The sequence below is a fragment of the Falco biarmicus genome, chromosome 3 (assembly GCF_023638135.1).
Source record: "Falco biarmicus isolate bFalBia1 chromosome 3, bFalBia1.pri, whole genome shotgun sequence".
In the NCBI taxonomy this organism is placed as follows: domain Eukaryota; kingdom Metazoa; phylum Chordata; class Aves; order Falconiformes; family Falconidae; genus Falco; species Falco biarmicus.
In genome coordinates, this window is record NC_079290.1 from 56,689,249 (window position 1) to 56,714,287 (window position 25,039).

General features: G+C 48.5%; 1 protein-coding gene across 1 annotated transcript; it reads right to left on the reverse strand.

Annotated features, from left to right (window-relative positions):
* Positions 1-3,200: 3,200 nt before the first annotated feature.
* Positions 3,201-24,776, reverse strand: GATA6 (GATA binding protein 6). Its single transcript, XM_056332397.1, has 7 exons — positions 24,576-24,776; positions 22,236-23,176; positions 18,581-18,747; positions 15,104-15,229; positions 13,587-13,674; positions 13,388-13,494; positions 3,201-4,863 (listed from the first exon to the last, which is right to left on the reverse strand). Exons 2-7 carry the CDS (start codon positions 23,155-23,157, stop codon positions 4,696-4,698), a joined length of 1,578 nt encoding a protein of 525 aa, XP_056188372.1. The 5' UTR covers positions 23,158-23,176; positions 24,576-24,776; the 3' UTR covers positions 3,201-4,695.
* Positions 24,777-25,039: the final 263 nt, after the last annotated feature.

A 25,039-nucleotide genomic window follows, 5' to 3' on the forward strand; every position in this document is an offset into this window, starting at 1 on the left:
TGAAACTGCTCCTCAAGCCCTCAGTTTCCTTCTCGCTGGTCCACTGCAATAACCCTTGCCCTATATTTTAATACTGAATTCAGTGTGTTTGACACAACCCTGGAATGTCCAGTGTATACAGATTTAGGAACTGGAGGATCTGTGAGGAATGAAGTTCAGGACAGCTGGATAAGGAAGCGCTGGAGCTCTGAGCCCACAGGAAGAGTTGAAGTCCATTCTGGGTTTCTGCAGCCTGTGCTCAGCTAAGGCTTGTGATAGCAGGGACAGGGTGTCACTCCTAAATCACTTCTTCTCTTGGAAAGGAGCAGAAATTATACTATTTTTATGCAGGAACAGACAGCAAATTACCCAAGTTCTAGATGGCAAACATTACAGGGCTGAGCACGTGGCTCTATCTAGCTTTGCAGCAAAAAAAACTAAACAAATCATCTACCTTGGCTCCTCACTTCACACCCAGGCCCTTGCCCTCTGATCATCCACATGTAACCAAGCCCATCTGTGGTTCTGGAAACAGCCAGGCACCTCTTACTGTCTTTGGGCAACCTGTCCAATGTTAGTTCTCACCACTTCACCCAGGTCATCAACCCAAGCCCAGCAGCTGTTGCACCCCTCCGTACCTCCACAGCACTCATGCCACGCCAGTATACACCCTCGATGCCGTGCTGAAAAATACCACTCGGAACCACAGTAGGGATCTCAACTTATTTCAAGTACTTTGAACAGGAACAAGGTGATTATGGGTGAGGGTGATGGGAACACTAAAAGAAAACCTGAGACCTAGGGAAGACCGGAGCCCAGGTAACACACAGGACAGGAGCAATCTGCTCTTGAGGGGCTACCCAGACAAGTGTGAGCCTTCGTGTACTGCTTGGGGAAGGAGCCTGAAGCAGGTGCCTTGAGTCACTGCCTATTTAATTTCAGCTGTTTCCAGAGAAAAGGTGCTAAGGTGACAAGTAATGATATGGGGCAGAGGGGTTTCCACAAATGTCAACTCTGAAGCTTTATTCTGGTACTAGAGAGACAATCTGGGGTCAGTCTGTCTTGTTCAGCCCCCCTGCTAACCAAGACCCATGGTTGAACTCTTTCTTTGCTCTTTCTCAGCCCGTCCCAGGGGCTGTCACTGAAGAGAAACAGGGATAAGTGAGGAAAGCGTCTGGCCAGGCTGTCCATCAGTATCAGTGCTATTGATGATGTATGAGCCAGAGCAAAGTCCAGCTCACACGCTCAGAGCCGTGCCAGCTCAGCAGCACTAAAAGGCAAAACTAAAAAAAAAAACCCAAAACCTTTTTTTCTTGAGCAGTAGCAGCTCCAGCTATCAGTACACTTGGAGAGTGGCTTTGGTGAGTAGGAAGGCACTGTTCTTACAGTTTCTGGCCTCTTGCAGAGATGAAAACCTGATTTTGACCTGCTTCTGGTACAAGGAGGAAAAGTATTTCATTCTTGATGGTTTTGCTGACAAGAAATAATGGGAAACACCTTCCCGATGAAATACTTGTTTGGTTTTTTTCATTTTTTCCCCCCCTGATATCAGACTCAGCTTCAAGAGGAGTCTTTTCACATAGGACATCGTCTTATGCCCCCTGCAAAATTTATTACCTGCAGGAACCACCCTAAGCTGGACTCTGGGTTAAGGTGGTTCTGAGAAGGGATCAGGGCCTCCTGGGAGCCCTCTTAAATTGTGCCACAAGGTTTCAAAGCTACATGGCCTTGCACAGGCTGCTGGCTAGAGCATCAGCAACCAGCTGACTTTTCCTGCTGGGTCAGCAGCCCAAAACTGGGACATGCTGGTCTAAATGTCCTGTTTAATGGTAACTCCAAGCAGAACAGCTCTGATACAGCCAGCAGTGAGTTTGCACTAGGATTTTTAGAGTGGCACACCAAATTTCACCCTGGCAAGAAAAAACGGAAAAAAAAGATGCCAACCTCAGCTAAGGCTGAACTTTCTTCAACACCAGTTAGCAACAGCTTTTTATTCTATTTAAGTGTCAACCCTGGAAAATCACAGAAAAGGGCACTTAAGCCAACAAATGCTCCAAAAGGAAATATACTCGCAATCTTCTCCACAACTTTTGCTTTTTAAACCCATTGTTTCTCTGCATGGCTCACTTTGCACTTAGATAGGGATTTATTTTTATAAATCACGAGATCCAAGCCCACACGGCCCCAAGGCTAGCAGGGCTGGGGAACCCAACTGCATCAACCCCCAGGGAGTAGGGACATGAGATGGCCCAGCACCAAGCCTGGCATGATGGCCCCACCAGGAAGGGGGTCCCCACTCCTGGCTGGCCAGAGCAGCCTAAACCCCAGGTGAGGCTTAGCTTCACCTCTTTTTGCTAGAAGCCATTCCCCTCCGAGGGCTGTGCTGCAGTATTCATCCCACCATCCTCACAACACCCCCAGGGTAAGGAGCTGGCCTTGACTGCCAGGGTTGGAAAACCAAGGAGCAGGGTCTCAGCTGGTGCAAATCAGCACAGCTTCACTGGAGGCCAAGGAGCTGTCCCAGTTCACACCAAATGAAGGTCTGGCTTAGAGAGGCAAAGAGATGCACCACAGACACTCCAGTACGGAGATTGGGCATCTCAGCTTCCCAGTCTGACAGTACTGCCAGCGTAGCTCGAAATCACACCTGGCAGTATGTCTTGCTGCAATCAGCTGAGCAATGCAGAAGACCAGTCCTCAAAGCCAGGGCAAGGTTTTCCACTCCCCTCAGTAGCTAAAATTCACCATCTTGTCTTTTCAGTAGCAGTGCCTTCAGTTTTTGCTGCCCTTCATCTTTAGCCACCAGAGGATGCCATCAGGCTTTGCCACCCAGTTAGCCTTCAGCAGTTACAACTGCAGTGGGTGACAGGTGGATACCTGCACACACAGGGGACCTGGGTGAGTCCCTTTAGCTATGGTGTGAAGGTCAAGCAAAACCATGACAGTCCTCACAAGGCGTGGGATCAGTTCCCCAGACCTTCACCAGAAAAACCTCCCGTGTGCCCATGAGGGGCTTATGTTGGTAGACGGAAGCCCTAGTTTTATGTATCATCCGAAGGTGTAGTGAGGGGAGCTGTAGAAAAGCCACAGGCACTGCAGACTTAGCTAGACAGAGCAGGCACTTCCTTGCAGCCATCAGACACGTTCCCCTATCAAGTAAATTTCCAAAGATTTTAATGTAGCTTAACAATTGCGTTGGAGACAAAGGAGAAGGCACAGTGTACGGGGCCGGGGGGAAATCCCAAAATGATACCCTTTTATTTGTAAAGCTCTGATGAAACAACTTTCCAAATGACATCCCACTTAAAAACCAATGGAAACCAACCTAACTATGCGTCAGTCACACTATACAGATTGCACCCTACTTTTTCAAGATGCCTAAATATCTTCTGGAGTATTTACATATGTATCAGTTAGGTAGTAAAGTTTCATTGTGATTTGTCTCTTTCCAGCACATACTTATTCAATGGCAAAAAAAAAACCACCTGGGGATGCACTTGCATTTTTTTACACTTCCGAGCAAATGGCTAGGGCAATTTTCCTGAGAGAAGGCTTGTTCTTTGAAACTCTTGCTTTAACAACTGGAAATACAGAAAGTGGATGGGTTTTTGTTGCGCTAAAAAGCCTAAGGATGCCTAGTTAAGTTTTTCTTTTAAATTATTTACGTACCATTAAGTTAAAATGTTTACATTCATTCATTCGTATAAAAACTGTTGTTAAATCTTATGCAAATGATTTAACACTGATTGCTGCAACGCAAATTGCACTTCTTAAAAAAAATTATTGTATATATGGAAGAAAAATATCGGATTGCTACCCTGTTTACAAATTTTGACTGACTCTATACAGTTCAGCCAGAAAATACGAACTTTCATAAACACCAGTCACAGTGTACTTTAAAAGTTATATCTCAGTCTTGCAAAGTGAGTAAATATTTTAAACAAAAAAAAACAAACCAACAACAACAAAAAAAAAAAAACCCAAAATCTCCTTAAACAGCTGGACCTTGTGAGACTTGTACCAAACATTGTGATTTCTTCCAGGGGCGTAGCTGGGCTCTGAAGAGCAAGGCACGCTGAAGATGGAGGGTGCAGGAGGAGAGAACCGACAGGGCAAAGACATCAAATGTTCGGTGCAAAACATCTGCGCTGACTCGAGCAGTACACACGTCTGACACTCTTTAAAAAGCATCTTACTATCTCTGGTAATTAAAGTCTTTGCTGCTCCCTCCCCGACACTGACAACTCCTGCCAAATTCTTGAGGGAGAAGGCGATGAAAGAGTGAAAACAACTATACAATCAGACAGGCAGCACTGCTGGGTAAGTCAAGGATGTATTTCTGAAATTTATGAATAAGTCTGGATTTATCTCTTCTTTTTTTTTCTTTTTTCTTTTCTTCTTTTCTTCTTTTTTTTTTTTTTTTTTTTTTTTTCAGAGAGAGAGAGAGAGAGAGAGCGTATAAGGCTGCATTAGCTATCCCCTGGTGGGCATGTTCTTTCCGTGTATTTTTCTTGCATAGATGAGGAACTGGATGCTTCAGCAGAGCCTCTTTTGGAGGCTGAAAAACACCTCTGCTGCCAAGGCACAAAAACAATTTCAGAGGAATGGTCTTTGCCAGTACTTTCACTGCCACCATGACTGCTCTGCAGAAGAAACCATGCACGGGCGTCTGGGGGCTGCTGCACAGCGCTGGGATCCAGCTTCTCTCACACCAGGTCACGCCAGAGCCAGGGCACACCAGGGATCCTGTCTCACAGATGCCGTCACTTCAGCTGTGGAGGTCAGGCTGACTCCTGTGTACAGCCCATCTTGACCTGAATACTTAAGGTTGCTGCTTTCAGGACTGGTGCTCTCTCCTGGGCCAGACATCACCGACGAGCTTGCCTGGAGTGGGGGAAAGAGCAAAGAGAAATTTCCTTGAGCAGGTGAGCTTCGCACGCACTGGGGTGTGAGTAGTAGTACGGTGGGCTCAGGACACAGCCACTATCCCAGGATTTCTGTGGAAAACCAGGGCTTCCCCTCTGCTTGCCCCTGTGCCTCAAAATCCTGAAACTGAAAAAATTCCCTCAGGGTCAGCCCACTCATTCAGCCCCGCTGATGGGAGTGATACCTGTGTTTGCATACCAGTACATGGCTATCTTCACAGCAAGGTGGAAAAGAAAGCACATGATGTGCAGAAAAACCTGGAAAAGGGACCACGATGAAGAAGGTAATGTGCATGTGTCCCACTGCCCCCTACTGAAGGGGTCACAAATGCCAACACCAAAAAGGTAATCTGGAAGTGGTGGCACTGACAGCCTCGCTTCCCCAGTGGAAGAAGCCTGATAACCTCCCCGTTCTCCAGCAGCAGGTGTGGAGCACCTCCTGGATATCAGCCTTCTTTGGTACCTTGACCATGAAATGCCTAAAATCATTCCTCACCCTTCAAAACGCTAGCCACAACTACCTTATCCCTGTAAGACTGGCCACTAAAGGAGGTGTTCTTTTCATCTCAAGTGGAGAAACACCATGCCTTTGAATCAAGAGTCTTTTTGTTCCACCACCTACATGCACAAGACAATGCGCAGGGGAGCCCCGGTAGGCACGAAGATGAACTTCTGAACTGCGCTGCAACCAGTCCATTTCTTTTAACAGTGAAATGGAGAGTTACAAAGACAAAGGAACGATCATTTTTTCCATGAGGCTGAGCAGATCTGCTAAAGAGGAAAAATTCACAGTGCCAGACAGAGAAGGGGCAACATTTTCACTTGATAAAGGAAATGTTTAAGAGCTGACTTCATGCAAAATTAACTCTTGGATATGTCAGCTCTAAAACCTTAATTTACTTGTTAATGGATAGTCTTCGGATGAGATTTCTTAAAAAGAAAGAAGAAAAAAAAAAAGACTATCCTAAACTGTGATTGCAGAAGCTTCCTGCCTGCCGTTTAAGTGAAAAGTATACATATTTAATCATTTTACAAGAGTAGAGCTCTTGGCTCTCCTGGAGCCATGCCAAGCTAGCAGTCCTGACATAGGAAAAGCAAGACGTCATTTATTCAAATGTAATTTCCAAACAGTGCTGTGCAAGGTTCTTGTTGCCATGCTTAACCCAGGGCAAACCTCACCTTCTGAAAAAGATACTCATTGCCAGCAGTCACTTTTGTCTGAAATAACCCGAACTCCTATATTTTCTTTCACTTCTGTTAAAATGGTTGATCACTGCTATTGTTCCACCCAGTCATCCAGCGGGATCCCACTCTGCCAGTCATTACCCAGAAATGCAGAGACGGAAGGAACAACTGCTTGCCCCCAGAAAAGCACCAAAATAGCTCTAATCCTAAAAAAGCTGTTTTATCACTCCCTTAAATACACAATTGCCAATCAGTGACAGCAAATCCCCATACTCTTTTTCCCTGTGACTACGAACAGATAATTTGATGAGGTGGGTCTCACACTAACCTTTGGGTCTGGTTTTGGTCTTGCATCAGCCCAGTTTTTCAAAAAGGCTTTTTATTATTATTTCTAATACATCAAATAAACTGCTGTTAGCACAAAAGACATCTTTTTTAACAGTCCAAGTGTCCCCATGGGTGAAGAAGGATTTAAATTAGAGTTGAGCAGTGTTTGCTCAGCCTGAGCTAAAAACACTGGGAGCTGCTTTGAAAGGTTCCCGTTTGCCCATATTTGCCGCTGTTGTTCCGGTAGGCAAATATCTTATCACTACCTGTTTTTTCAGGGCTTGGAAAGTGTAATTTGCCCTTTTCCTGATTCAGCCCTACAAAGGTGGGGTGCAGGGACCTGCCATTTCCATGTGGGGTTATCAGCTACCCCTCCCTCAGGCACCCCAGAAGGGAGGACACAGAGGCACGTCCTGTTTGAAGACTGCCCATCCCTGCCCAACCAAGGCCGGATCCTGCCTCCATTGAGCCAGGACCTGGGCAGGACTGCTGGGGCTGGAAACCCCACCCCGGTAATGTCAGGACAAATCCAGGCAGCTCGGGCAGCTCCCAAAGTGAGGCACGGAAAACAAACTTTAGCTCATGAAAAGGACACAGCTGAATCACGGCTTTGCTCCCAAGCCTGCCTGCGTGTGCTTACTTCCCCAGCTTAAGGGATGAAAGACGACAGAGGTTACAGTTAGTTATTAGAAAACATTGTTCAGCTGGAATAAATAAGCTGAGCAATGCTGCTGAAGTCAACAAGCTCCTCTAATTGACAACTGCTGGCTCTATCAATAAAAAGGTAATGGATTTATTGTTATTGCTGAAATCTGATAATAGGATAGATCATCAACTGAAGGTCAGCTTCCTGAGGAAAAAAAAGAATGAAGCCCGTTGGCAAGAGCTTGCCTCCCAAACAAACAGAAAGTTGTGTTTGTATCTGCAAAGGTTCCTCTTTTTACCTAAACCAGCAGGAGCTGGTCATGGGGCACCCCCCAGGTAGGTTGCGGGGATCTGAGATGGCCTTTTTGTAGAGGACCTGTCCACTATGCTCACAGGGAGACCTCAGCCAGAGCCACAGGGGGACTTAGGCACCTATGTCATACCCAAACATGCTGTCAGCACTCTGGAGCCAAATTCACCCCCGTGCAGATCAAAACCAGCCTGCTCAACCTGTCCTAGCCAGCACTTGGGAAACACCACCAGCATTTCTGGCTGAAGGACTCCTGCTTTCTTCTACCCACTAGTTCCTGCACCATCTTCCCACCACAGATTGCTGGGAGAGGGGAGGGAACTTCTCTCGGACCACCAACCCCCAGCCTTCCCCCACATCTCCACAGCCAAGAGGCCAAAGCTCTGGGTAAGGTGTTGTGCTAACAGGTGTGGGTGGCAAAGAGCCTCGATCTAGACCTTTGCTCTATCAGATAGACCTTTGCTCTACCCACTTCACAGGTTCCAAATGCTCCATGAATTTTGGACATTACACTAAGTCTGTAGTAACCCGAGTCTCAGCTGACACTCTCTTCCTCCTCAGTTAGTCTAGTTTAGTTTCGCTATGCTTAAATAATAACCATAGGCAGCTGAAACACACTTGCAAAAACTTCTTTTGCATGTAACGTGTTGTGGCAAACTGTGGTGGAGTCCTTAATTTTCCAGTCTGAGCCCCCCTGCAATAATTGCCATCCCCATTAAGAGCACTTTCTCCCAATACTGTCACTCCCTGCTTTCTGCAGAGCAAATCTCAGCACTGCGAAACCACAGCGGTTTTTTTCTGATTTAGTGACCCTCTTAGTACACAAAGTTGTCATTTCTTGCTAGTCCAATTGATCTTTTTCTTTATATTGCTGACATGTTAAGTTTACATGTCTTTGAATCTCTCATTTGTGTTACAGCAACATAAACCTGTGATTAATACTTCACTAATTTCCTAAGGGAGGCAATTTCCAGTGTGGCTTGGGAAAGCTGATGACCCCACCGCTGTCGAGGGCTGTATGAATAACTAGCTTTATTGCTTTGGCAATAAAACAAAACCAAACAAAATATAAGTGTCCATATGGATATAGAAGTTTTAGGTAGAACGAAAGACACTCTTTTTCCTTGGTTTTCCCCATTGAAACAAAAAAGCTGGATTGCTTCACTCTGATACAAAATGAAATGCTCTCTTTTGAATACATGTACACAGAGCAAAGAAAATGAATGACTGAATGTATGAAACTGAGCGGGGAAAAGAAAGCAGCATCTTATTTTGTCCAGGAGCGAGATCTAATGCAGAAGAGATAGGAGACCAAGAGAAGATTTAAAATGGAGTATCAGGTCTCCCAGCATAATGCTCTGACTACCAGACTATTTGGTATTTTAGGTTGCCATGTTCCTCATGCCTCCTGTTGATCTTATTCCACCTGGTTTAGATAAATATTTATTCATACCAGGACTGAAGCACCGTGTTCCCGTTTTCCAGGTGAAAGTCCTACCAACCATGCTGGTGAGCCTTTCTCATCAGAACTCTGTCCTGATGGCTACAAAATTATTCTATACCCACTGAAATCTTATCATCAGATAGTCTGAAGGACCCTTGGCCATTCAATATTCCAGCAACCAGGTGTTTAGGAGATTTTTTTAAAGAGGTCAAGTCTCTGGTTTGTCCAGACTCTGGGAGACACTGTATGGAGGCCGATTCCCCCACAACCTACATGAATATCCTACCAATCCGCTGCCTAAAAAGGTGCAAAGGACCTCTAACCATCTCATGAACCCTCTTTTGAAAACAAAGGAAAGCAAATGCAGGAGAAGCTGTTCAGATTATTCAGCCCAGGTTGTGAGGCATTTTGGGGATGGTTAGAACTGCATTTTCCTGCTAGCTCACCACCTGCTGAGGCCATTTCAGTCAGCTCTCTCACTCGCCACCCTACAGCACTGAAGAGCCAGTCCTGAACTGCTTCTCCAGGTAAACCTCCAAGGGAAGTAAGCGCTAATTTTACCTGCAAGGCCACTGTCCTAAGTTACTCTAGGGTGTGTGATTCCAGTCTTTCTGGGGAAGCTCCAGACGGGAAGCAAAGGGCACAGTAGACTCTTCTGAAAGAGGAGCTCCCCTGGTGCTGCTGAGCCTTTACTGACATCAGCCCAGGCACAAGGAGCCTCCATGTCCTGCCATAAAAAGCAGATTTTACAGCAGTTTTCATACTGCCTTTTAACCTAATAAGGAAATAAAGTCCTTCTGGTAATCACACTACTTGGAGCCCCTGCTTGGAAATGGATGGGTGTGCGCTACAGATCGTGCCCTTCTTTTAGCAGCTTATTCTGCATAGCTTTTCTCTGTACAGTTTCAGCAGCATCAAAGGGAGAGCAGGTATAAATGCAGATGCAGGCTGCCTGAAACCTCCAAATCTTCTTTTTATGGGGACATAAGGCAACTTCATATATCATGGAGCTGGACCTTTTCCACATTAGTAACACAGGACTCCCAGTACTTACAGTGCTTAGGAAAACAGAAATAGGCCTAAATCCCAGATCCAGATGTGAATTTGGCAAATAGCCCCTTTACAATGGGACAACAAAATATCTCTGATCCAAACACTTCTAAATTTTTAGATGTTTGAAATCAATTTTGCACCCACAGCAATTCATTAATCATATCTTTTAAATGTTTAAACCTCAGCTAGAATGTAAAATCAACATTTAGGGTTCTTGCTAATCTGTTTCAAAATTGGCATCATATAAGATTTCTGTCTCGAAACAGATAGTCTCAAAGACATTTCCAAGAGTAATTGCTGCCCTTCTCTTTTTCTGCTCTCCCCTCTTTACTTTAAAAGAGATAAAGAAAGGTAGGGCAAAAAGTGAGTATTACTGACACAAATGAATTCTGCTGAATTTCATTTCCATTAGATTTCTACATAACTGGGAAGTCTTTTGGCAGCCTCCCATAAAATGCATAATAAATTGCTTTTGTACCAGTAGAGGAATTCGTTTTCTCTGTTTCATTTAGCAACAACATTGCTGTGAATTTCACACAACAGTTTCTAAAACGTCATCAGATTTCTCTGCCTAATGTCAATTTGGCATTTTTCCCCGCTTCACAGAATAAAGACTGGAGAAGTAAAAACAGAGCAAAACAAAAACAAGTTGCCATGCCAGCTGTGCAATCCACAGGGAATGAGCCAGGTTCACCCTTCCAGCAGGTGCCCACATTTCAGCCACGTCACCAGGACTGCTGGCAATAGTTGATGTTGTTCTCCCTAGAGCAACCAAAGATTAGAGCCTGCGTTCATCCATCTGAGGGTTTTTTCCCTCCTGACATGGCCTGGAGAAGTTTATTCACCTTGTACCACTGCCTGTTCTAAGAATAAATACAGTTCTATGTATGGGCTATCAATGGCTCAACTCAAATGGAAAAAGGAAAAAACAATCAAGGAAAACATAAGTTTAGAAGAGTATCTTTGCTTCAGCATGTGATCAGATTACAGGCTGCCCCACTTTAAAATGCTGGCATCCCTTCATTGCCCACACCTTCAATGGGCCTTGTGAGTGCTCAGCCCCTCCCACAGGATTTAGGCCCATAAGAAATTATTTCACTCCCTTTGCAACTAGTAGTCAGGCTCCCAGATGATGTCTGGGGCAAGGGGAGCCACCGCTTTCTACTTTCAACCTCTAGGCTCCCTGCTCCTCATCCCATTGAATTGCTGGTGCTTGGACAAAGCCAGGAGCCCAAGGGAAGGATATGGCTCTACCCACTACGTGTCCTGACAGCCGCTCCCCTGCAAACCCCATCCTCATTTACATACATATGGGGCCGGGGTGCAGGGGTGGGAGATCACTGGCCCTTCATGTAGGGTTGGAGGGGAGTTAGGGTGATGCCCCTATGTCTGGTGGCTGCTGCGGCCTCCCCACTTCAGCATGTTTCACAGCCCCTCTCCATCACTTCCTTTCCCTGAAATTTTTCACAAGAGGAAATATGCAAGTGCTTTGCATATTGCAGGGCACATCCGATCAAATCATGGTGGGGAAAACGCTCTGCAGATGTTACTGTGCTGCCTGCTGGATACAAGGGGACAGATTTCCCTGGCCCTTGTGCAAGGGTCTTTTCCGAGCCTGATCTGCTATGGAAAAATCAGAGACAACTGAAGTCCTGGCACTGGGGGATGCCACCATGTAATTAAGAGCAGCCTCAGGGCCCCTGGGAGTTGCTCTTAGTTGCTAATCGCTCTCAACTAGCCTTCTGGCTCACAGACCATGCCCCCACCCTGCTCCCCTCTGGTATCCACACAACTCCACCTGGCAAAATTAAATTATGAATGGTACTATTCAAATTATAACATAAAGATTATTAATAACAGGTTTGACAAGCTCTCCTAGGGAGAAGGGCCACAGAAAGCAAGGCAGGCTTTAGCCAGACAAGAAGGCAACAGCACAGAGGACATGGGATCTCGTTCATACGGTCTCTCCTTCCCCAAGCAGCACATGGCTGTGCTGCCGACAGCCTCCACTGCAGCCTCGGCCCCAGCTGGGATTGTGCTTCAAATTCTGTCCATTATATAAATCTCACAACATTCCTCAGGATCGGTAGTCCCGCTTAAGGCAATGTAAAGAAAATGTAAGGAAAATTTGGCTGCATTTTATTAGGGGACAACCTAAGACAGTGCATAGTGGTTCACTGGGGGAGCCTGAAACCCAGTAACACTTCATTTTTGGGTTAGTTTCTCTTTTTTTGATGTGATATTTTATTGGACTGGCAGGGTTTTCTCATGGCGAAGACAAGCCCTTTTAGCAATATCCCTGTCTGGCAGCATCCGAACCCAAAACCCAGTGCCTCTGAAACAGGGTGGCCCTGTCAGTCCACGAACAATCCCATTTGCTAAAAATGTTTTTTTTCCTCCCCTCGTACAATGAAACTTTGTACGTCAGGAATTAAACTATTGAAAGGAATTTGGATGTGGGAATGCTGAGACATATTGAAAAATAGTTATTATAAACAATGTCTTCTTTTTATTAATAAAGGAGTAGAGAAAGCCACTTTAGGAAAGCTTTTCAAAGAAATGATGTGGCAGATTAAAGGATACAGAAGGCCCAAGGAGTGAGTGTGGATATGGGTATGTATAGCCAAGGGGTTAGAAATTAATCTACATTAAGCTTCGCAACTTTAGCGGTAGTATTTGTTTTCATACATGTTAACTGAGTGAAGAAAGGAAGTTTGAGGTAGTTTGAATACATAATGCAAAATAAGGATCAGAACTGAAGCAGGGGATGATCAGTGCTCCTCTGGCGCTCCTTTGGAGCTTGGTGCTGCCAGATGCTGAGATCTGTCCCTGCGGAGCCCTCTGAGAGGGTTGATCCCCTACACGCTGCCATCAGCAGGGCACCTCAGCCTGAGTTCAGCTGGGTCTGGGTTGGGGTTTAAGTGCACATTTTAGTTTAAAAAAAAGCCTTCACGTTTCCCTTCATACAGCAGGATAACATTTTGCTGGGGTTTACCAGTCATTTGGGATAATGTGTAAAAATGCATAGATATATAGATATAGATACAGATGTAGAGATAGAGATAGAGATATAAAGCATATAAAGCAGCTTTTGGAAAATATGACAGCAGCAGTGAATTGAATTATAACTTCTTATCAGATCACTTCAGAAAAAAAGGGGTACATGCACAATTGTTTCTTGAAAGGTTCAATTGGGCATGATTTATTGTCTCTGCTCCAAAAGAAAACCTCTGAAATGGAAAAAACCTGAACGTTTCAAAACAAAACATCTGAGGTTAAGCTGTAGTTAACGTAATCATAAAAATTATATAGATCTTAATTAAGAGGTTTGTAAAGCACTTCAGCTTGCTGTTCTGTTTACAGCTATATGTAATATCCTCCAAAAATCTTGTTCTAGTATCAGCTAACAAAACCGGAAAGTTTGTTTAGATTATTGTTGTGCTAGATAAGATAAAAGCTGTGATAACATTGCACAGTGATCGGCCTTCTTACAGATACAGATACAGGCTTACGGCTTACCCCGGAGGCTGCAGTCTGTGTGCTGGGAGAAGCGGTTTTGCTACAGTCATCTGAGTTAGTAGAAGATGTGGATGTTGGAGTCATAGGAACCGCAGTAGTACTGTTACCTGAAAGATGAGGAATTGGTATTAAAAACAAATATTTTCCATCCAGGGAAAAAAACTCTTGCAGCTCAACTGTCTTATCTTTTTATATTTACCAGAGCATGCCTTTGACTTATTTATGTTCTTAGGTTTTCGCTTCCTGGTCTGAATTCCTTCTTTTTTCATAGCAAGAGGTCGGGGAACCTAAAAAAATTACATTTCCACACCAATCACAGAGTTGTACAAGTAGTCTAATATCAATGCTATAAGATCAAATAGTCATATTGAAAATGCCTGGACAGTGAGTCAATTTTCCGTGTCACAGTACTGATTCCAAAAAAACTTTGCATTTCACCTGGGCAAAGCAATGGGTTGTTTTATGGAGAGTTTTAGCTGAATAAAGAAAGCAGGGAAATGTTTTTCTTGATGTGAATTGAAGTTTTTCCAACACCTCAGTCAGTCCACAGAAAAACAGCACACTTTTAGGGAAAACCAGCATCATTTGGCCATAGGTCATATGAAATTAAATTGGACAGGTTCTATATGATCTCTGATTCCTTATTCCAGTCAGTCAGGAATTACCTCCAGGGGCTGATTATGGAAAGCAAGAACGCATATGAGGGAAAAAAATACTTCTCTACCTGTGAACCAGCTACGCAAACCGTATCATCGTCAGTTAAGTGTCTTAGGACAGAAGCTTTAGGCCATAATAGATGTAGTATTTGTTCTTATAAGCAGCTCTGCCTGTGATACAGCTTTTTAGTATCCAAATTTATATTTATAGGAAAAATGTGCTCAAAAATCACTTTTGTGTTCTGTGTCATCATGATAATTATACAGAAAACTTCGGCTTAAAATATATGTTAACTTAATGATAGCACAAGTTTGGGGAAAGACAATTCAGGCATATGCTTACTATCATTATAACTTTTAAACCTGTGATACCATTTACATTTTTCTTGAGGGCCAGACCAAGTCCCAATCACTCCTAATGCCCTCACTCTTCAAACACTTGTGCTTGACTGTAACTTAATTCACAGAGGCATAACAGGCTCCAAGTCTCACCCAAAACCTATTCCATCACATTCAGGATAGAACTACTTTCTACCTTTATTATTGCCTACTAGTGTCTGAAATTACATTTAAAGTTTTGCTGGCATAGCTATGGCTTAAATTACATTTAAAGTTTTGCTGGCATGGCTATGTCTGTCTGTAAAAAACCTGTCTTATTAAAGTTCTAGGGATTATTTTCCCCACTGAAGAGCTGGTTTGAATCCTGGTTGAAAAAAGACCTCTGCCACTCATCCAGAGGTGGTTTCTTTGTACAGTCTGTCAGGAGAGCTACAACAGCAAACACATAGCTTGTCAAAAGCATAACTTGCTAAAATGGCATAACCGTTTTCTAATGTCACACATTTTTCAGTCATTTTATCCATTTTGTTCACCATTTGTTAACTCCACGGTTCAAACTGTGAGCCAAGACCATTAGCATCCACAGAAACATTGCCCCGACCTGAGGAAGCCCAATGACACCCCCTGAAATCACCGGGCACCCACCAGCAGGAGGACCACCCCTTCCCCCAAGAAGCATCAGAGCTAACGGGGAATCTCCCTCGGCGAAGCGCCCGCTTACCCCATGGAGCTTCATGTAGAGGCCACAGGCATTGCAGACGGGCTCACCCTCCGCGTTCCTGCGCCACAGGGTGGTGGTCGTGGTGTGGCAGTTGGCACAGGACAAGCCCAGCCGCCGGGACGAAGGCTGAAGGCAAGCATAGGCAAACACAGATGTAAAAGGTAGGCAGGAGCGAATGATTTATGTCTTTACAGTTTATAAGAAGTACTTTAACACGCAGCGGGGATGGTAGGAGCTTTTTTTATAGCATCTGTCAGCGATGTCGCAGAGTTAAATCAAGATTATCCTCATTTCAGAGACTGGAAAGCTGACATGAAGAGGTACTGTGAGTCTACAATTCTGGGCAGGCATGGCTGAGGCAGAACTCACGTTTGGGAGCTGCTGACACAGAGACCTCTGTTCAGACCTCCAGGCTCTGGCTATTCCTCCAGCAGGACAGCTAGGAAACATCTCCACTACAGCTCCGTCCAGCTGAAGAGAAGGCACATCACTGCTGTGCCACCTCTCCAGCCAGTTCAGCACACTCTCTCCTGTGTGGTGAGCAAGGAGGCAGCTCTGAACCTGCCACCAATACTTCCAACTCATTGGCAAAACCAGCTGCTTTAATCACCTGCCTTCAGTAGCACCACAGCTAAGGAAAACTTTTGTGGGAGTCCCAGGGATAACACATACAAACGGCAGCGTCTTTGTAAAAAGATCTTTTCATCATCGCCCCTTTTACCCTTGTGCGAAAAACAACATGCCTCGGGAGAGTGTTTTACGGAGCAGAGTTTCCCCTCAGCCAGCAGAAAAGCTTGTGGGTGACAACAAGGTCCCCACTGCAAACAAGCCATTTATGACACTCTTCCGTGGAGTTTGGAGCCAAGATGAAGCAACCTTGTATCAGAAATAACCGTATAACCCGGAGCTTTATGGCTGCAGGCTGTATATCATCAGTGAAGGCAGTCCTCATAAACATGTGAAATGAAGGTGAATGGGTTATAAAAGTCCCTGTAATGAGTGATCTCTTTTACGTTCATCACAAGCAAAGAATTCCAGCTACATCATAAATCTAGTCTTTTTCAAAGTATCACATTGTCAAAAAAAATACAAAAAAATCTGTGCCTAGCTCTGTCTCTGGCAGCTGAACAAGTTTACATGGAGAAGTCAGTTTTAAAGGATTGCATTAATCTTATTCTGACTATAAAGCACCCATAACCAAAATTACTAACTTAAGGGTACAATGCCCTTCCTCCTGAATCATTTACTGCTGGGTTGTTAGACATAACTCAGTCACCTTTGATACTGCAGAGCTGCCTGCCACTTGGAAAACCAATAAAAGTTTTAAGAATGAAGAATATTCTAGAGTAATAACCAAGTTTTCTTGAATTTTATCAGTTAAAGTTTCTTTAGCAGTAAGCTGTCATCTTACACTACAGCTCAGAAAGAATTCTAGATCAAATACGAATTTTGTAACTTTGAATCAGTAATCCATTTTTAATTGCTCAGGAAAAAAACCCAAACAAAACAACCCCAAAAAACAGCCAAGTGTAATACAGGCTGAAATACATGCATATACTATATAATCTTAAAAAGCCAGGTCTCATGAAAACAGAATTTTTTACCTCATCATTAAATACATACACACAGAGTGTCCAAATTGTGCCCCTCGATTCAATATGAGTTTTACATGCATAGGGTAGAAAAAAGCTGGTCCTAACACATACGCTTTGTTTTCTGTCTTTGCAAGTGAAATGCTGTCAGACCATTTCACTCTGTTAATCTTTCTTTCTTTTGTATGCAGTCTGGTATATAATCTTCATTTATTTTATTTCAATAGCTTTTGGTCATTGCCGTATCTAAACAAACAGTGGGGAAGCTGGCATGTTTTGAAGCCAAAAACGACTTTTCTGCTGCAGGAATTTTATCAGAAACTTCGGGGCAATCTAAACATGTTTAGCATTTTGAAAACATTTTCCCTTCTCACCTATATATTTCCAACTGTATGAACACACAGTCCTGGTTGATTTATAGTTATGGCTAGGATACTCAGAAGGGATTGTTACACAGTGCTATTTCAGAGTTATTTTGCCGAGGTGTCAGGCTGAAATCGGGCTGCGGTTTGACTCTGTTTTAGTCTCCTCACACCCCTACCCCCTCCATCAAAGCAAAAAAAAAAAAAAAAAAAAAAAAAGGACAGAAATGAAATGCCAGAGCCAGGTATCAGCTAATCAAAAATCTGCATTGGGCCAGGGTGCCGTGGCCAGTCGCAGCTCCGACACCAGACAAGCGGCAGATCTGGCCTGTCCGCTGCGTTTGTCCCCCAGTAATGAGGTAACACCTTGTGCCATGAAATTTAGTGGACAACCAGCTAGAAAAAAAAAACGGGCACCCAGCAGTAACTAACCTCTGTCTTAAAGTTAAATTAACTCTTTGGCTTACAAGAAAGGTCTTTAAGCAGAGGTGGGGTTGGTTCTCGAGCCCTTACTGCATTCTCTGATCATCATGCATTTGGTTTTCGTTTTCCCCTGCTCCCGTAAGGGCATTAAATTAGAACAGTTGTGAAATAAAAAACGGGATGTGTTTTAACGCTAGGAAAACAGGCACGGAGGGAAGCAGCTGGCGTGACTGAAAGGGGCTTGAAAGGCTGATGGGTTTGATACACTGTCTCCATACACAAGGGTCCAAACATCAGCTTGGATTATACCGGCATGATTTATTGTGGCTCACGCGGTAACAGCCATTACTGAAGAGTGTATTCTTTCTCTCTGCTGACCCTCCACCCAGATTTGCTAAACATAATGTGCAGTTCCCACTTGTTAAATTTTCTCCCTGCCTATTCAGTGCCAGCCTGAGTTATAAACAGGGGTTCTGGTTTGTATTATTTATTTCCCCCCCCTAGTTTTAGGAGTATATTTTTAGAAAAATTGCTGCTCATTTCTTAGGAGTAAAACAAAACAAAGGCTATTATCATTGTTTAAACAATTGGTTTTCTTTGAATTATATACAAAACTTGCTTACATTCCCAAGGATCGAGCTCTCAGCAAACAAAGCAGGTCTGGAGAAATTCCTAGCCCTCTGAACAAACACTTTCCAACCTTGATTTTTTTTTTTCTGTTGGAAACGTCCAACATCAAGCCGCAAAAATTCCGTTCAAGCCGCCGATGCCCCCCTCACCACCAAGATTCATCAACTCAAAAAGCCAAGCTGGCCTGTGCCCGGTGTGCTGCTCACCAGGGGCCGAGGGCAATTTTGCCAGCGTAGGGCCCGGAGGAGGGCCCGGAGCAGCACCCAGAGGGCTGCCAGCCCCGTCACCACCCTCCAAAGCCAGTCAGGAGCCCCAGTTCTGTTTTGCAGCTGGGGGCAACACCGGGCTGATTTGCTTTGCTTGCGCTCCCCCATCCCTGTCCACGTTTTCCCGCTGGCTAGGGCTGAGTGGGGGTCCCTCGGGGCGCAGCTCCTCTCGCCCCCCCTCCTCCCCCTCCATCCCCCACTTACCACTCTCTTCTGGGGTTTGATGAGGGGCCGGCTGAGGCCGTTCATTTTGGTGTAGAGCCCGCAGGCGTTGCACAAGTAGTTGCCGGTGCCGTCCCTCCTCCAGAGCGGGGTTTGGATGGAGCCGCAGTTGACGCACTCCCGGCTCTCGGACAGGTCCTCCAGCAGCTCTGGGGGCAGGAGCAGAGGGGAGAGGCGGTGGGCACGGCCGCCGGTGGGCGCGGAGCCCCGCGGAGCTCTGCCCCGACCCCGCCGCGCCGGGAGACCGGCCCCGGGCGAGCCGGCAACCGGCGCTGTTCAGCCCCCGGGAAAGCAATTCCCGGCCACGATCGCGGCCATGCGGTGACTTTTTACAAAATCTTTTTTTTGTTTGGTTGTTTTTTTGTTTTTTGGGTTTTTTCCTTTCTTTTTAAAATTCTTTAACTGTACCAGCCTCGCTGCCGGCTCCGGAGCAACCTTTGCTTTACAAACCGGAGCAGAGCCGGTGCTGCCCGGGACAGGCTGGGGGGCACCGGCCAGGCGGAGCGGCGACCCCCGGCAGCACCGCACTCACATCGGGATTTGGCCTTTCGGAACGTGGCTGGAGCGGCCCGGGGTCCGCTGGAGGGGTGAGACCCCCGCCGCCGTACCCAGGGGCGGAGAGGCGGCTGCGCCGGGCTTCGGAGGGGGGCAGGGGGAGGTAGCTGCCCTCCAGAATAGCCCGCTTCCGAAGCCCACCCTGGGAGCCGGGCCGCAGCGATATAAGGAGCGATAGCTTTGCCCATATTCCCCGGGGTCGAGGCTGGGCAAGCAGTTTTTACCCCAACTCCCCTTTTAAATGCCTCGCAACTAATAAAACTTCAGACTCAGAGACAGCATTTGGGACTCTGGTGTGCCAAGACAGCCACCACTTCACCTCGGCTATTTGGTCAGATTCGAGCTAGCTGGTAGGAAACAGAGGAAATGGAAAAACATGCGGTGTTCTGCCTCCTGCTCCCACAGCTACTGAACACGGGGGGGGGGGGGGGGGGGGGGCGGGGGGGGGAGGTCTAAATGCACGGCAAAAAACAGAGAACCCACCTATAAAAGCAAACACCTTCACTCATGCGAATCCTTATATTCTTGTTCTGACTCACCTCTCCATATTTCGGGGGGAAAGAATAAATACGGATCTTACATATAGCGTGCCACATTGTGCAGGAATAATAGAAGGAGGTGTTTGGATTTCTGCAGCAACGTTCGAGTCGAGGCTGGGAAAGGCTGTTTCAGGCTCACAGCCTCGTCACTGATTATTTTTTTTTTTTTTTTTTTGCTTCCTCCATCCCCTCCGCTACCTGCCTTAATTCATCACTGGGTTATTCTTTAGCGTTTCACTTACTAACTTTGCGCTGTGAAGTGAAAGAGCTTATCATCAGCAGGCAGCTTTGGGGACAGGGCTGCGGTGACACGGCGGCGCTGGGCTGAGGAAGAAACGGCCTTTCGGCCCGCACCCACCGCAAGCCATGCCTCTCCTCCCTTCGTTCGCAAATTATTAGGCGCCGAACAGGAACACGGCAGAGTCCAGAGAGCACAGTTCAATTTACGTGGTCAGCTCATAGCTCTTAGCACATCGCCAAGATTTATTAATCTTTGCACTAAAAGCGCCATTGAAGGCTGTAATCAGGAAAATGCTTAAGGCTTCAAGGACGCTGAAAGTTAAACAGTTATTTGTCTCAGCTATTTACTTTATAACATTACCTTCGTGCCTGCAGAAAGAAATTCTGCCGTGACAATATTTCTCGGGGATTTTAAAATATTTTTCCCCTTAGTGTGTGAGAAATACATTTATCTCCAAGGAAAGCAAAATGAAGTTTTAATTTTAGATAATGTTTTAGTAACTCTACGGGTAACGTTAAGAAAGCCGCATCACACTGTCTAATACTTAGCCGTAAAAATACACTGCGGCTACGATTTTCCTGACCGCTGACATGATCATTTGAAAGGGGAACACGCGTGGTTTCAGCTTGGCTGCTGCATTTTGTCTTGCGGGACCAGAAACCTCCCGTCTGCTTTGCTGCAACGCGATGGGGCCCCCCCTGCACCCACCCTGCCTCTCACCGAGAGGCCGACCCCTGCCCCCTCCCGCAGCACCGGGGGCCGGCGGCACTGTCCAGGGAAACGCGGGGAAGGGGCCCCTACTTCGTCCCGGCCGGCCGGGCTCTCGGCCCCGCGGCAGCGGCTCCGGAGGGGCAGGGGCGGACGAAAGCCCCCCAGGAGAAGGGGCCGCTGCCGTGCCCCTCCCGGGCTGGCCTGGCACTCCTGCCCCAACCTCCTCCGGCGCCTTGCTCCTTCCCTCCTCTGCCGCTTCTCCCCCGCCCCTCTTCTCCCTTCCGTGAGATTCTCCAACCCCACCTCTCTCCCTAAAAAAAAAAACAAACCACTAACCCAGGATTCCTTTCCTCCATCACCTAATTTTACACTGCAACTTTGGGAAATACAGTTAAAAACTCTGCTTTCGTGTCGGCCTGAGACGCGGCTTCTCGGCTTTGCTCTGCCTTTCTGCTACCACCACTACAACTGAGTCTTCTTCCCTCTGTCATGTTAGTAAACACCAAATGGGAGGCTGAAAATGCCTAAATCCACCGGGTACCATCGAGAGACAGGAGGAGCACTGTGGACACCCCTACAGAAAGATGAAAAGCCATCGAATGTAATCTTGTCAGCACTGCACTGCGGGAGAAAAATCCCAGTGTGTATAAAATATACCTACCTGGTGGGTAGTTTATGATTAAAGCAAATGCTGATCAAATGTGTGTGTGCGAGTGTGCATACGTACACATACATATTTACATACATAAATATACATTTATATAAAAATGTACTTATATACACACACACACCTCTCTATACATCTGTATTTATATACACATACACATACTCTAAATCTGAAGAGGCTGCTATAATCGTTAATCTTTCTACCTCAGATTAAATCACAGCAGTTCAGCCTCCCCTTCCACAATTAATTTAATGACACCGAGAATTTCCTAAACTAAAAAATAAATTAATTTTAAAAAGAGACGGGACACCTCGGAAGCGAAAGTAAAACTCCATCAGAAGGTGCCGTATTTTAACAATAGTTTATAAACGAGGTTTCTCGTTGATATCCGAGGTTTTGCTTTGCTGCTTTTTTTTTTTTTTACGAAGCAGCGAAGTGGTTTGTAGTCGAGATAATCCAACATGGGCTAAGCTAGCTCCTGCGATTTTCCTCTAAGCGACAAGATAAGGTTAATTCGCAGTGAAATTGTCAACATTTCATGGCCAGATTTAGGGAAAGCAGGAACGTACGGAGCTGGGAAAATTAAAAGTGAGGCTTACACCGGGCGATCCGTTTTGGGAACGGCGGGTTTGCAGCCCCGACCACCGTACCCCAGCCACCGCCGTTTTTCGGGGCTGTGTCCCCCCAGCCCAGCGCACACGACGAAGGCCCCTGCCGCTGCGGAAGAGCCGCGGCCCCGGGACCGCCGTCCTGCCACCGGCACCGGCGCCGCGCCTCCCGGCCAGCAAACCCCGCACCGGGGCCGACCCACCGCCGCCACCCCGCGCCCCCCGGCACCCCCGGGGCCCCCGGCAGCGGGCAGCCCCGGCACGGGCGGCCCTCCCCTCCCTGCCAGCCCCCCGCGCTCCCGGCGGTCGGCCTTACCTGTGCTGGGTGCCCGGACGGGGATGGGGGCCGCCCGGCCCTGGAGGCAGTGCAGCATGGAGTTCTCGAAGGGCGCCGTGGGCCAGGCGGGGGTGAGCTGCGGCCCCACGTAGGACGTGTAGGGCCCCGGGTAGGAGCCGTTGAGCGGCCGGGCCAGCGGGCTGTACTGGTCCCTGGCACCCAGGCTGTTGCTGTAGGCGCCGGGCTCCCGGGAGGCCCCATTGGCCACCGGCGGGCTGGGAGAATAGGGGAAGCGGCCCGAGGGGTGGGAGCCGCCGCCGGTGCTGTACGAGGGGCTCTCCGCGGCCGGCTGGGACCAGACGGCGTGGCCGCCGCCTGGGTGGCTGGGCTGGGTCGCCCCGCTTCCCTGCAGGTACGGCAGCGTGGGCAGCATGGAGCCCACGCGGGTCGTGGGCACGTAGACGGGCGAGCTAGGCGTGGAGTGCATGAAGCCGCCCGGAGACCCGTCGTAAGGCGTGGGGCCCTGGGCGGCCGATATGGCCAGGGTCTGGTACATGTCCTCGGGCTGCTCGGCGCCGAGGGCGCTCAGCTTGGGGCCGCGGCTGGACCAGATCAGTTTGTTGGCTTGGTCTAAATCCGCGAAGAGCAGGATGTCCTCCCAGCTGGGCAGGCCGGAGGGATGCGGGGCCCCGAAGTGCACGTAGGGGGCGAGCAGCGACCTGCCCTCGGCGGCGGCTGTCGGCGGTGGGGCCGGCCGGTGGCTGCCGTCGGGCTCCGACAGAGGAGTCTTGGAGGAGCCGCGCTCGCCCTGGGATCCGCCGGAGGAGGAGGAGGAGGAGGAGGAGGAGGAAGGCGAAGGAGGAGACGGGCGCGGCTGCCTGGTCAGGAACGGGCAGGAGGAACCACCGGCGTCCGCAGCGCACCGCTTCACCGCGCACCAGCCGCCTTCAGCCACGGCCATCCAGGTCCCCTTCTAGCCGCTGGGTGTGGATGGAGAAGGGGGAGGAGGGGAGGAGGAGGAGGAGGAGTGGAGGGGGGGTCCGCAGGGCAGGGCGGAGAAGGAGGACACAGAAGAGCGGGGCGGGGGGTGGGGGGAAGAGAGAAATAATAATAACAAAGTTTGCAAACAGGACAGCCCGTCTCCCTGCCTTAATGAGATTCATCAGGGCTTATCTGGACCCTCTGAGCGCTTAATCAGTCATGTCGCCTCGGCGCTGTTGTCCCTCGCCCCGGCGGGATGGGATCAAGCAGCCCAGGTCAACACGGGACGGGAGCCGTCGGCCGCGCAGCGCCCCGCAGAGCGCGATCCCGCGGGGACGGGGCTGCGGGCTCCGGCCCTGTTCCCTGCACCGCTCGGGCTGCTGCCCTCTCCCTCCGCATCCCGGGCTGCGGATTCCAAGATGAAGCACGCCGGGGCAAGGGTGGGCGGGAGGTCGTGGGGACAGAGAGCGGGGAAGAGGGATATTTTCCTGGTCTGTGCCAAAGCCCCTTCCCTGGCTGCTGTCGTTGTTGTTATTACTATGGTTATTTCAATGAATGAGTCATTTGACTCGGTTCCATCGAGAAAACAATTAGTAAGGCGATCCCTTTAAGGTTACTTCTCCGGAGAGCGATGTTAGCTTTTCCGCGCATCGCCTCGCTTGTTTCCTTATTTCCAGCCCAAGGTCACGGAAAGGAGGAGGAGGAGGGAAAGGCACCCGAGAGCCAGGAGATGCGCACGGGCCGGGCCCCGACGTGTGCGCGGCGGCGCCGGGACACGAGCCGGGGCAGGGGCCCGGCCCGGCGGGCTGTGCCTGCGGCAGGGGCCGGTGCCAGCCGGCAGCCCTGGCGGGGGGGCTGCCCCGAGCCCGAGCACACCTTTGGGGGATGGCACCCCTCCCGCAAACATTCGGGCCACCCCCTACCTCCACCCCGAGACCGGCCGCATTCCGGAGCCGCCAGCATGAGCGAGGCCGGACAGCCACAGGAGCCCCCGGTGCCCGGTCGCTGGGGGAAGGGGCAGAAAGCGAAAGGGGACGCAGAGAAGTGACAGCAAGAGGAGCGGGTGGCGAGGCTCTCCGCTCTCAGCCCGCCTCGGGGCTCTCCAGATAAATATAGGCACATGAATACAGGACACACGCACACAGAGCCCCCTCGAGAATAGGCACCACATACGTGTCTCCCTCCTGCGAGATAACTGGGAGATAAGGCTCCGGCAGATAAGGGTTCCAGGCACCGGCGTCGGATGTTTGCCCAGAGTCTCCCTCGGGCTCCCCCAGCCAGGCGCAGCCGCCGCGCCGCTTTCCTCCGGGAGCGGCCGGAGGCAGAGGGGCAGGAGCAGGAGAGCGGGGAAGGAGAAGGGAAATCGCGGTGGGGGGACGGCGGCGCGAGGGGCCAAACCTGCTGCCGGTGCCCGGCATGGGGCCGGGGCGCGGGGCCGCGGCGGGCGTAAATCCAGTGCGGCGGAGGAGAGCGGCGGCGGCGAGTCCGGCGGCTGCTGCCGGCGGCTCATGTATAAAAAGGAGAGAGGAGGCGCCTCTCGCAGCCCTGCCGGAAAACTGCAGGGAGCCGGCCCTGATTGGGCTCGACGAGCCCTAAACAAACACGGAGCTCCGCAGGGGTGCCAGTCCCGGCGGCCAGCCGGTAGGGGAGGGGGGGGGCGGGGGGCACTTCGGGACCCCCTCCCTGCTCGGGGAGCGGGGAAGAGCAGAGGGGACTGGCCCTCACAGATGCCCGAGTCCTTTCTTTTCTTTTATTTTCTTTCTTTTTTTTTTTTTTTTTTTTTTTTTTAACCCAGAGATAGTACACACTCTTCCCTCTCCCGGATAATTTCTTTAGGGTGAACACTCACCTTTCATAAGGAT